This window comes from Spermophilus citellus (assembly GCF_964194105.1).
Source record: "Spermophilus citellus genome assembly, chromosome: 1".
NCBI lineage: Eukaryota > Metazoa > Chordata > Mammalia > Rodentia > Sciuridae > Spermophilus > Spermophilus citellus.
The window spans coordinates 236122082-236134094 of NC_138182.1; the positions used below are offsets into that span (position 1 = coordinate 236122082).

The 12013-nt window shown below is 36.3% G+C and overlaps 1 protein-coding gene across 1 annotated transcript in view; it reads left to right on the forward strand.

The window, feature by feature from the left end:
• Positions 1 to 7200: 7200 nt before the first annotated feature.
• Positions 7201 to 12013, forward strand: part of LOC308652527 (snake venom 5'-nucleotidase-like) — a gene marked incomplete at both ends in the record, with an annotated part of 49157 nt that continues 44344 nt past the window's right edge. Inside the window, one exon of the mRNA XM_081300368.1 lies at positions 7201 to 7361. Within this exon, the coding sequence (XP_081156494.1) occupies positions 7201 to 7361 (161 nt within the window). The remainder of the gene's footprint in view (positions 7362 to 12013) is intronic.

The window sequence follows — 12013 nt, forward strand, 5'->3', positions numbered from 1 at the left end:
AGGGGGAAGTACTGGGAACTGACTTTGAACAAATTATATTTTGTGCTTTGTAATTTTGTCAAAATGAATTCTCATGTTACATATAACTAAAAAGAACAAGAAAAAAAAAAGAATGGGTGTTAGCACTGAAAACAGCCCACACAAAGCTAGACGTGAGCAATAGTGGTACACCTGGTTTTTAATTTATTTTGAAAATGAAGTTATATGATATAAATATAGCAACACAGCAATAATCTAGAACTCAAATCTCAGATATTGTTATGAAAAACTGAGAATCAGCTGGGCACAGTGGCCAATGCCTGTAATCCCAGCTATTTGGGAGGCTGAGGCAGGAGAATCACAAGTTCAAGGCCAGCCTTAGCAACTTAGTGAGGCCCTAAGTGACTCTGTGAGATCCTGTCGCTAAATAAAATACAAAAAGGGCTGAGGATATAACTTAGTGGTTGAGTGACCCTGGTTCAATCCCCAGTGAAAGAAAGAAAGAAAGAAAGAAAGAAAGAAAGAAAGAAAGAAAGAAAGAAAGAAAGAAAGAAAGAAAGAGAGGGAGGGAGGGAGGGAGGGAGGAAGAAAGGGAGGGAGGGAGGGAGGGAAATAAGGAAGGAGGGAAGGGAAGGGAAGGGAAGGGAAGGGAGGGAGGGAGGGAGGAAGGAAGGAAGGAAGGAAGGAAACTGAGAATCACGGGGCAGGAGGGAATGAAATTAAAATGTGCTACAATAATGGCATACCAAAAGAGAGGGCAGTAGTTAAATACTTAACCACTAATGTTGCTTAGAATTGCTGGTGCATGGTAATAGTGAAAAACAGAGCATTTTAAAGTTGGTTTTATGCTCATTTTGAACTTTCTATATCATTTAAATTTCCTGAACTCATTCAGACTGCTCCCACTGACCATCCTCTACTCTTTTGATATAGGGCCCAAATTTGGAATCTAGATATATTTCTTACTGTTGATTAAGAAAGCAATATAAGTTAATGCCTTTAAAGAGGATCACTATTGGAATTTTGAAAGAATTTCCAAGCATGGGGCTGTTTAAAGAGGAGGAGGGCAAACTTCTAGTAAGTGGAATGAAATAGTTATGTGAATAGTACCACAGATAGTAATTACAACTGGATATGTAAAAATTTAATAAAGACATTGGAAAGCATCTTAGTAGAAATCAAGGGGAAACATTTTCTCCAACAACTGCAATGGGAAGGTGCCGCAGTCTTGGCTGGGCACAGAATCACGAGCCACCACACAGCTTTGTAGATTCAAACAGCAATTCTTTATTCCCGAACTCACACCGGCCTCCACACACGTTCTGGGGCAATCCCAGTTCTGCTGCCACCCAATTCACCTACTACACAAGGCTTTTTTCCCAAAATGCTCTCTGAATCTCACGAGAGCTCAACGGGAGCTCAGGTAGCAGGAACGCCCTATTTCCAGCAGCAATAATCCTCAAAATCGAACTTCCCTAAAACCCAAGGTCTTAAACTGGGAACGCCCTAAACCCAAGGACCCGGATACTATACTTCCTCAAACTGCAGGATACACCCTAATCCTGGATCCACCCTCGTCCTTGAGTAGGGTCACCTTTCTCAAGCACACATGCAAGGTCACAGCAAATTTAACGTGGGGTACGCTGGCAAGGAAATCGATGCGTCATTCCTACTTGGTAATGGCCCTCAGCAGGAAGGGGTAAGAATTGCAAGGTTGCGGACTGGCCTGAGGAGGGCTTGACCTGATGGCTCCTCCCAATCCCAATGCTAGTGAGTTAGAAAACTGGAGATGCAAACCACAGTCTTATCAATTTGAGGTGCAAGATCAGACTTCAGAGTCTGAAAAGTATTTGGAATTTTAAAGAGAAAATTCTTATTTGGATAATAACAAAGATCAAGACTTGAAATCTGAGTATAAACTCTGCCTATATTTCTAACCTACTCACATGTGGAGTAAATTCCAAGGCAGACAGAAAAAACGTAGGCAGAGATGTGAAAAGTAGAGAGAAAAAGTAAAGGGCGAGAGCTGTTAGTTTGCTGCCTGTTTTGATTTTATTATTATTATTTTTAACTGAGTGCATTCTCCCAAAAGCATGAAGGCAGGAAAAAGGTAAAAATTAAGGGCTTGAAGTGTCAGAGGACTGAGCCAGAAGATGTTGAAACTGGGGAAGGAGGGAGTGGAATCCTTGGAAACCAGGAAAGGCTAGGATAAGCTCTCTAATTGGAGAGCTGTCCAAATCCTTGAATGACCATTATATCATACAGGCGACAATACTTGTGAAACAGGAGTAGCTAGGCAATAACTACAACTCATAAGATTAGGACACAGATATCAGTAGTTGCCTAACACGGGGAAGACAACGTTCACAATTTGAATGCAAGCAAGTAGACTATCCAGTAAAACAAAAGAACAATGATGTTCTGAAGAAAAAAAAAATCCTTGATAGCTATCAAAAAAAAAAAAAAAGAAAGAAAGAAAGAAAGAAAAAAACCCAAAACAACAATGTCCAGATAAACACAACAGAACTCAAAGACACCATATTATTATATAATGTCTAGTTTCCAATCAAATATTATTAGACATGCAAAGAAACAGGATGAAAAAGAGATCCACACTCAGACAAAATAAGGATTAATGAAAAATGGCTCCAATTAAGCTCAATGTTGATTTAGCAGAGACTAAGACTTCAAAGCAATTATTATAAATATTTTCATAGAATTAAAAATATATGTTCAATAAACTAAATGATCTTGGTTAACATTTTTTGACAATTCTAGTCCTTTCCTATTCCATATAAATTTTAGAATCAGCTTTTCAATTTCTGCAAAAAACCCTTCATGGAAATTTTGATAGGGATTGTGTCAAATTTGTAGATTTGAAGAGAATTGACACCTTAATATAGTCCTCAAATCCATAAATAAAATTATTTCTTCATTTAAAACTTCTCTAATTTTTCTTAGCAATGTTTTATAATTTTTGTTGTATGAGGCAGCACCTTCTTTAAAATTTATTCCTAAGTATTTTGTTCTTTTTTTGTTATTGTGAGTAGAATATTCTTAATTTCTTTTTCAGATTAGTCATTGGTAATATAAAAAATAAGATTGATTTTTGTAAATTGATCTTGTATCCCATGATTTTGCTAAACAACTCCCTTCCCTTCATTTTCCTTTGTCTACTGACAAAAATGTTCGTGTTGGGCCAACATTTTCTTCTAGTATGTGCAGGGTTTGTGGTTTAATTGCTAGCTCTTTGATCCACTTTGAGTTTTGTGAAGTTGATAGTAGAATTTCATTAAATACCTTCTTAATTTAAAAAAATAAGCAATTTTAAAACAGTTTTAGATTTCCAGAAATATTGTGAGGAGAGAGTGTTTCAGTCTACCCAACTAGACAGACATGACAATTTATTTTGACATAATGGTAGAAGCATGGAATGTAATTTGTTCTAATTCAGTCCCCAGTACTTCCCCTTCCTATCCCTTCTTTCCAACCCTCATTCCCTTCCCTCTACTCCATTGATCTTTCTGCTATTTACTTTCAATTTTTTTTAAAATTAGCAGCTTTTGGATGTCCATGATGATGAGATTCACTGTGGTGTATTTATATATGTACATAAGAATGTTAGGTCAGATTCATTCCACTGTCTTTCCCTATCTCATCCCTCCACCCTTCCCTTCATTTTTCTTTGTCTACTGACAAAAAATGCCCATGTTGGGCCAACACTTTCTTCTAGTATGTGCAGGGTTTGTGGTCTTATTGCTAGCTCTTTGATCCACTTTAAGTTTTGTGCAGGGTGATAGATTGTAAAATTTCATCCTATTACACATGGATTTCTAGTTTTCCCAGCACCATTTGTTGAAGAGGCTATCTTTTCTCCAGTGTATTTTTTTTACACCTTTGTCTAGTATGATATACCTGTATTTATGTAGGTTTGTCTCTGTGTCTTCTATTCTATTCCATTGGTTCTCATGACTGTACCAAGCTGTTTTTGTTATTGTAGCTCTGTAGTATAATTTGAGGTCTGGGATTGTGATGCCTCCTGCTTTGCTTTTCTGGCCAAGGATAGCTTTGGCTATTCTGGGCCTCTTATTTTCCCAAATGAATTTCACAATGGCTTTTTCTATTTCTGTGAAGAACATCATTGGAATTTTAATGGGAATTGCATTGAATTGGAATAGCACTTTTGGTACCATGAACATTTTGACAAATCAATTCTGCCTATCCAAGAACATGGGAGGTCTTTCCATCTTCTAAGTTCTTCTTCAATTTCTTTCTTTAGTATGCTATAGTTTTCATTGTAGAAATCCTTCACCTCTTTTGTTAGACAGATTCCCAGGTATTTTATTTTAGATGCTATTGTGAATGGGATAGTTCCTTTAATTTCTTTTTCAGCAATTAATCATTGGTATATAGGAATGTGTTTGATCTGTGGGTGTTGACTTTGTATCCTGCTATTTTGATGAATTCATTTATGAGTTACAGAAGTCTTCTGGTGGAGTTTTTTTGGGTCTTCTAAATATAGGATCAAGTTGTTGGCCAACAGATAATTTGAACTCTTTTTTTCCTGTTTGTATCCCTTTAATACCCTTTTCACCTAATTGCTCTGGCTACAGTTTCAAGGGCTATGTTGAATAGGAGTGGGCACCCCTGTCATGTTCCAGTTTTTAGAGGAAATGCTTTCAATTTTTATCCATTTAGAATGATGTGGACCTGGAATTAGTCATATATAGCCTTTACAATGTTGAGGTAGGTTCCTTCTATCCTTGGTTTTTCTAGTGTTTTAAACATTAATGGGTGCTGTTAAATGCCTTAACTGCATCTATTAAGATAATCATGTGATCCTTGCCTTTGAGTCTATTTATATGTTGAATTACATTTATTGATTGGTGTTTATTTATTATTATTGGTTGGTGCTGAACCAACATTGCATACCTGGGATGAAACTCATTTGATCATGGTGCATTATCATTTTTAATGTGCTTTTTTTTTGTATGTGGTTTGCCAATATTTTATTAAGAATTTTTGCATGTATGTTCATTAAGAAGACTGGTCTGAAGTTTTCTTTCCTTGATGTGTCTTTGTCTAGTTTTGGTATCAGGATGATAATGGCTTTGCAGAATGAATTTGGCAGAGTTCCCTCCTTTTCTATTTCATGGAATAATTTGAGGACGATTGGTATTAATCCGTTAAAGGTCTGGTAGAACTCTGCTAAGAATCTATCTGATCATTGGTCCTTTTTGTTTTAGTATTGGGGTGTCTTAGAATTTTTTACGTACAGAATTAAGTCACACAAAAATGAAGTTTCCTTTTTCTTCCTCCTCCATATTTAAGTTTGGATTTTTTTTTTTGCCTCATAAACTAACTGGGAACATACATTTTTATGCTGAATAGGACGGATGAGTATAGACATCCTTGCTGTGTTCTTTATAACTGTAACTTACAAAGATGCCCCTTTGTCAACTAGGAAGTTTTTTTCTATCTCTCATTTGTTGAGTGTCTAATCTTGGAAGACTGTGGGATTTTGTCAAATGCTTTTTCTGTGTCTATTAAGGTGATCTGGTGATTTTTGTCATCTATTCACTCAGTTTGGCATGTTACCCTGTTTTCCCCCTTGCATCTTTCTCCCCTTTCACCTTTTTCTTTTTCTTACAGCATTTTCCAGATGTCCAGTAATCTGTTAAACCATGGTGCTGATTGGGGCCAGACCTGTCTTATTCGTGGTCCTATAGGGAACATACTTAAAGTTAGTTTACTATATAGAATTTTACTGTTGGTTTACCAAGCTAAAATAGTCATTTTCTTCAATTGTTATGAATTTTTAGCACTTAATTTTATCAAAGACTTTTTGTGTCATTTGCCATAATCATTTAGTTTTCTATTTCAATATATCAATATGGCACATTGATAATATGGCATATATTACATTGACAGATTTTTCTGTTGTTAAGTCATTGTTACTATTCTTGGTATAAATGCTAAACAATGTAATTTTGAAATGTACTACTGAATTTATTTTAAAAGAAATTTTATACCCACAGTTATAAATAAAATGAGTTTATATATTTATCTTTCTGTGATCTGGTTTTGGAATCTTAATGCACTAATTTTATAAAATAGACTGAACAACTTTGTACAACTCACATGTTAAACATTCTTGGTTCTGGGGAAGGAGAAAACTTTGCTATTACTTCAGTTTAATTTCACTTATTTGTTCAAGTTTTATTTTTCTTATTTTATCAAATTTGGCACTTAGTATTCTTCTAGATGTGTCCATTTAATCAAAGTTCAATTGAGCAAATGACCAACTGGCAATATTTCAAGGGGTTGCAGCTCTCTGGGGTACATTATTTATTGGATAGATTTGATGAGTCCACAATAATGAGTGTAAAATGTAATTCAACAGGCACATTATTTTTTCACCTGCTCTATTCTCACAAGCATATCAGAGCTCATATCACAACAGACGACTGTATTTCAGAGTCATAATATTAGAGACGATAGAAAAGTACAGATGAAGAATCATGAGGTAAATAGAAAAATCTTGAACTGCGTGGATTTTTAAATAAAAGTGACATAAGGAAAGGTCATTGGGATTTTATGGTGGAGACAGAAAGGGGACCTCAGGATATTGCAAAGAATCAGATGAAATCATCTTGTATGGTCTCCCTAAAGGCAGGTCTATTTTGTTTTGTAGTCATGCACAAGTGCCTGGTATAAAGATATTTAATTATTTTAAATTGACTGGGAAAACAGAAGTAACCTTTCAGAGACACTGGAGGAACTACGCATTTAGTTGCAGAAAAGGTTTTACTTAAAGAGTCCTTGAAAAATAGCCTGCTATGTCCCTGTCAAGAGGTCAGAATCTTTATAAGGATCAGAGTTAAAAATGTTGAAACTACAAAATTCTACAGAAACGAACTGTGACTACACTCCCAGAGCCATGAGTTCCGCTGGTCTGAATCCCTTTTTGCTGCATCCTGTGAAAGAGGAAACAAAAGGCACCTGGGTTTCCGTTAGGTCCTCAACAGTCCGCGAGCCACAGCGCACCACCTCACTGAACCAAGGTCGCAGAGGGCCAGCCAGTGCAAGGCTGCAAAGCACGCTGTAGTGCGCGCGCACACGCCACGTCACCCACGTGATACTTTTGCGCAGGCGCACCCGCACCTTTTGTCGAGGGGACGTCGAAGCTGAGAGAGCCGGAGTGGTTCCTTTCTCTAGGGAATGGAGGCTGCAGAGGAGGCTTCCCTGGTGGCACTGCCTCAGTCCCCAGAGCTGTCTTCTTGCCCAGGAGACATCAGTCCCTGCGACTTGACCATCCTTCATTTCAACGACGTGTACGACGTGGACCCGAGTCCAGAGGAGCCTGTAGGAGGCGCTGCTAGGTGTGGCCGCCATCTTCCCCCATCAGATTCTGGAGGGGTTAAGCAGGGAAGCTGGCAGGGCTTCCCTGGCAAGGACCCTCTTGTGTGAGCTTCAGCTCCATGCTTGCTCTAGCTAGTAATGGGATGGTTTCCAAGCCAGCAGGTAGTAGCAAGACTAAGGTGAAAAATGCTGGGTCTGGTATCTGAAACCCTGTCTTGAAATGTGCCCTTGTTTTTAATCCAACCCTGGATCTGGACACAACTTTTCCACTATTTTTATGATCTTGGAACAGGGCTTATTGAACCTATTTCAGCGTTTGTAAAGAGAGAATTGTTTTATTTCTCCTCAAGATTAACTGAGGTGATTTATGGAAAGCAGCTATCACAGTGTTTAGCCTGTTCTAAGCAATTAATAAATTCCCCCTTCTCTGTATTATAAAATTGTCAGATGTCTATTAACTACTAATTGTCAGGAACCTACATTTTTTAAACATATCTTTCCTTCATCTTTTGCCAAGACAGCTACAAACTAGTGGCCCTAGAATGATCAAGACAGGACGACATTTGACAGGAATTTAAAGACTGGTAGAATGTGAATTAGGTGAGAACAATTAGGAATTGCAGCTTAGGGAACCTAGGTTTTTATAAGTTTGATTTATTTTCCTGCTTGGGTAATATAAGGCAAGTCACTTAAACCTTCTCTCTGAACTTTATTTTCCTTTATTTTGTTATAAAGTGAGGTTGGGCTCTATGCCATCTAATTGCTCTCAGTAATTCAAAGATGAAAAAGAGTAAATGGGGAAATCAAATGGGTGCTAAGGTAAGGCAGTGTGGCACTAATCTAAAGGAGCATGGGATATAAAACATGGGGTCATATAAAATGTTGAATGTTTGGTTAGCAATTGGAGAACTAGTCTTGGTTTTTGTAGATGATCAAAAAGGTGTTAGTAACATGATCCAAGAGGTATTTTGGAAATAGTAAGGGGGATTTTGGATATAAAAGGTTAGAAAATCTATTAAAAGGAGAAATCACTTAGGCTGTTTGTATGAATATACTTATTAAGTCAGGTTTGGCAGTAAGAATCAAAAGGAATAGATGGATTCGGAAGATAGCAGATACAATAAACAAGACATAGTAGTTAATGACATGTTAAAGAACGTGTATATGTACATGTATACACACAGAAAGGGAAACATTAGGGTTTAAGTAGAAGAAAATGGAGGAATCTACCAATGTTTTGTTTATTTTTTTTATTTATTTTTTTTAAAGAGAGAGAGGGAGAGAGAGAGAATTTTTAATATTTATTTTTTAGTTCTTGGCGGACACAACATCTTTGTTGGTATGTGGTGCTGAGGATCGAACCCGGGCCGCACGCATGCCAGGCGAGCGTGCTACTGCTTGAGCCACATCCCCAGCCCACCAATGTTTTGTTTAATATTGAGTAACAAGAGCATTAAACTATTTCTGAAGGAGTGTCTAGTTTTTTGGGAATTGGTGTTGGAAAGGAAATGTTAATTTGAGTCAATAATAAATGTTAATTTTTGAGTAGGTAAGTAGAAGTGAATAGTAGTATTTATCTTTCCAGTATTTTAATCCCCCTCCCCAAGTTCTTTTGCATGTATGTGGCTCTTCTGTGAATTGGGAAGAAAATCCTATTCTTGAAATTCTACATCTTCTCTGTGGAAAAGTTCATTTGTTGTAGTACAAGCCATTTAGAGGCCTACTCAGTGTTCCTTCATAGGGGTAGGCTAGTTTCTTCCTTCACCAGTGCTTACAGTCTGCCTGTGTTTTTAGTCAAAATTGTCCATTCCAAGTCACTATAGGATGTATAATTGGAATCATGCTGAGGATCAGGTAGGAAACTGCATATGCCCTGGTCTTTATAAGATTTATGAATTTATATCAGAATGTGAACTACTCAGCAGGAACTTTGTTTTTATCATCTTGTTTTTCTCAGTACCCATATTAATGTCTGGTACAAAGTGGGTACTACTTTTTAATGGAGGAGGATGGGACATGCTGGTATAACTGAACTGATAAAATGGTTCTGAATGTGAGTTTTTAATTTAATCTGACCATGGTGGTGGTGGTTAATGAACTGAATTCTATTTTTTTGTTGGTCATTTATTTTTTATAAATGTTTTAAGCTATTTTAGATTTTCACAAAAATTATGAACATAGTACAAAATTTTGCATATTCCCCATTACTTACATTTTACATGAGTACATTAGTGTTATTTGTTACAATTAGTGAATCAAATTTGATAGTTGTTACTAACCAATATCCATACTTCATTCTCATATCTGCAATTTTTCATGATGTTCTTTTTGTGTTTTAGGATCCCATACAGGATACCACATTACATTTGTTGTTCCTGACTCCTTGGGCTGTTTTTGGCTGTGGCAGTTGTATTAAACCTCTTTGTTTATAATAACTTTGACAATTTTGAGGAGTACTTGTGAGGTGTTTTGTAGTATATCATTTATTTGAGATTTGTCTGGTATTTTGCTTAAGATTTTACCATAGAACATAGAAATAAAGTCACATTTTCATAATTTTTTCCCAGAGGTACATATTACCAACATGATTTATCATTGTCAATATTGATCTTTGTCAGGTTTCGCTACTCTAAAGCTACTCTTTCCCCTCAGAATTTTCGTGCTGTACTTGAAAGAAGTGACTATGTGCAGCTCACATTTAAGAAATGGGGAGTTAATGCTTTCTAACCTAACGGGTGAAATATCAACTTCAAATTATTTGTAGAACTTCTTAATGGAAGATTTGTGTTTTCCTTATTTTTATTTATTCATTTATTTATATCAGTATTGCATTAGTTTCCTAGGATTAATGTAGCAAAATACCACAAAATGGGTTGTTTTCAATAATAAAAGTTTTTTTTCTCTCTCTCTCTCGCAGCTTTGGATACTGGAAATCTGAAATCAAGGTGTTGGAAGAATTGGTTTCTTTAAGGGCTTTGTGGTAGAATCTGTTCCATGCTTCTACCTACTTTCTGGCAAAGGCCAGGAATCCTTGGTATTCCTTGGATTACAAATTATTACTCCAGTCTCTAGTCTGTCTTCACATGGTATTGTCCCTCTATGTATCTGTGCCCAAATTTCCCTTGTCCTGTAAGGAAACTAGTCATTGAATCAGGGTCCACCCTAATCATCTCATGTTATCTTAATTATATCTGCAAAGAATCTGTTTCCAAATGAGGTTCCATTATACTTATAGATACTGGGGATTAGGACTTCACCATAACATTTTTGGTAACATAATTTAACCTCTAATAAATATTCTAATGACATTCATGAATGTCATTAATTTTTATTTTTTAATTTGTTCTAATTAGTTATACATGAGAGTAGAATGCATTTTGACAGTTGTACATAAATGAAGCACAACTTGTCATTCCTCTAGCTGTGTATGGTGCAGAGTCGCACTGGTAGTGTAATCATACATGTATATAGGATAATGATGTCCATCTCATTCCATTGTCCTTCCCATCCCCTACACCCCCTTCCCTCTCCTCACTCCTCTATGTCCAAAGTTCCTTCCCTACCACCCCCTTTATGGATCAACATCCACTTATCAAGAAGACATTCAGCCTCTGGTTTTTGGGTTTGGCTAATTTTGTTTACCGTGATATTCTCCAGATCCATCCATTTGCCTGAAAATGCCATAATTTCATTCTTCTTTAAGGCTGAGTAATATTCAATTTTCTGAGGAAAACTTGGTTTGTTCCATAGTGGTTGTACCAATTTGCAGTTGTACCAATTTTTAGCTTTTCCTCCACATCCTTGCCAATACTTATTATTACTTATATTCTTGATAATTGCCATTCTGACTGGAGTGAGATGAAATCTTAGATTAATTTTTATTTGCATTTCTCTAATTGCGAGAGATGAACATTTTATCATGTGTTGATTGATTGTATTTCTTCTGTGATGTCTGTTCAGTATTAGCCCATATGTTGATTGGTTTGTTTGTTTTTTTGGTGTTTATAGTTTGAGTTCTTTTTAAAAATTTTTAATTTGTTTTAATTAGTTATACATTACAGTAGAATGCATTTATGTACTCTGATACATCATACATAGGTGAGATATAATTTCTCATTTTTCAGAGTATGTGCATGTTGCAGAATCATATATATATATATATATACACACACACACACACATGTATATCTATCTATCTATATATATATATGTCATATATATACATACATGTTTCATTCTACTATCTCCTATCCCCACATCCCCTGCTCTCCCCTCCCATCACTTACCTTTACCTAATCTAAGGTAACACTATTCTTCCTTAGTGCCCTTTGCCTTATTGTGAATTAGCATCTGCATATTAGAGAAAACATTTGGCTTTGGGTTTTGTGGGATTGGCTTATTTCACTTAGCATGATATTCTCTACCTCCAACCATTTACTGGCAAATGCCATAATTTCACTCCTATTTAAAGCTGAGTAATATTCCATTGAGTATATATACCACATTTTCTTTATCCATTCATCTATTGAAGGACACCTAGGTAGGTTCCATAGTCTACCTATTGTGAATTGAGCTGCTATAAACATTGATGTAGCTGCGTCACTATAGTATGCTAATTTTAAGTCCTTTGGGTATAAACCAGGGAGTGGGATAGCTGAGTCAAATAGTGGTT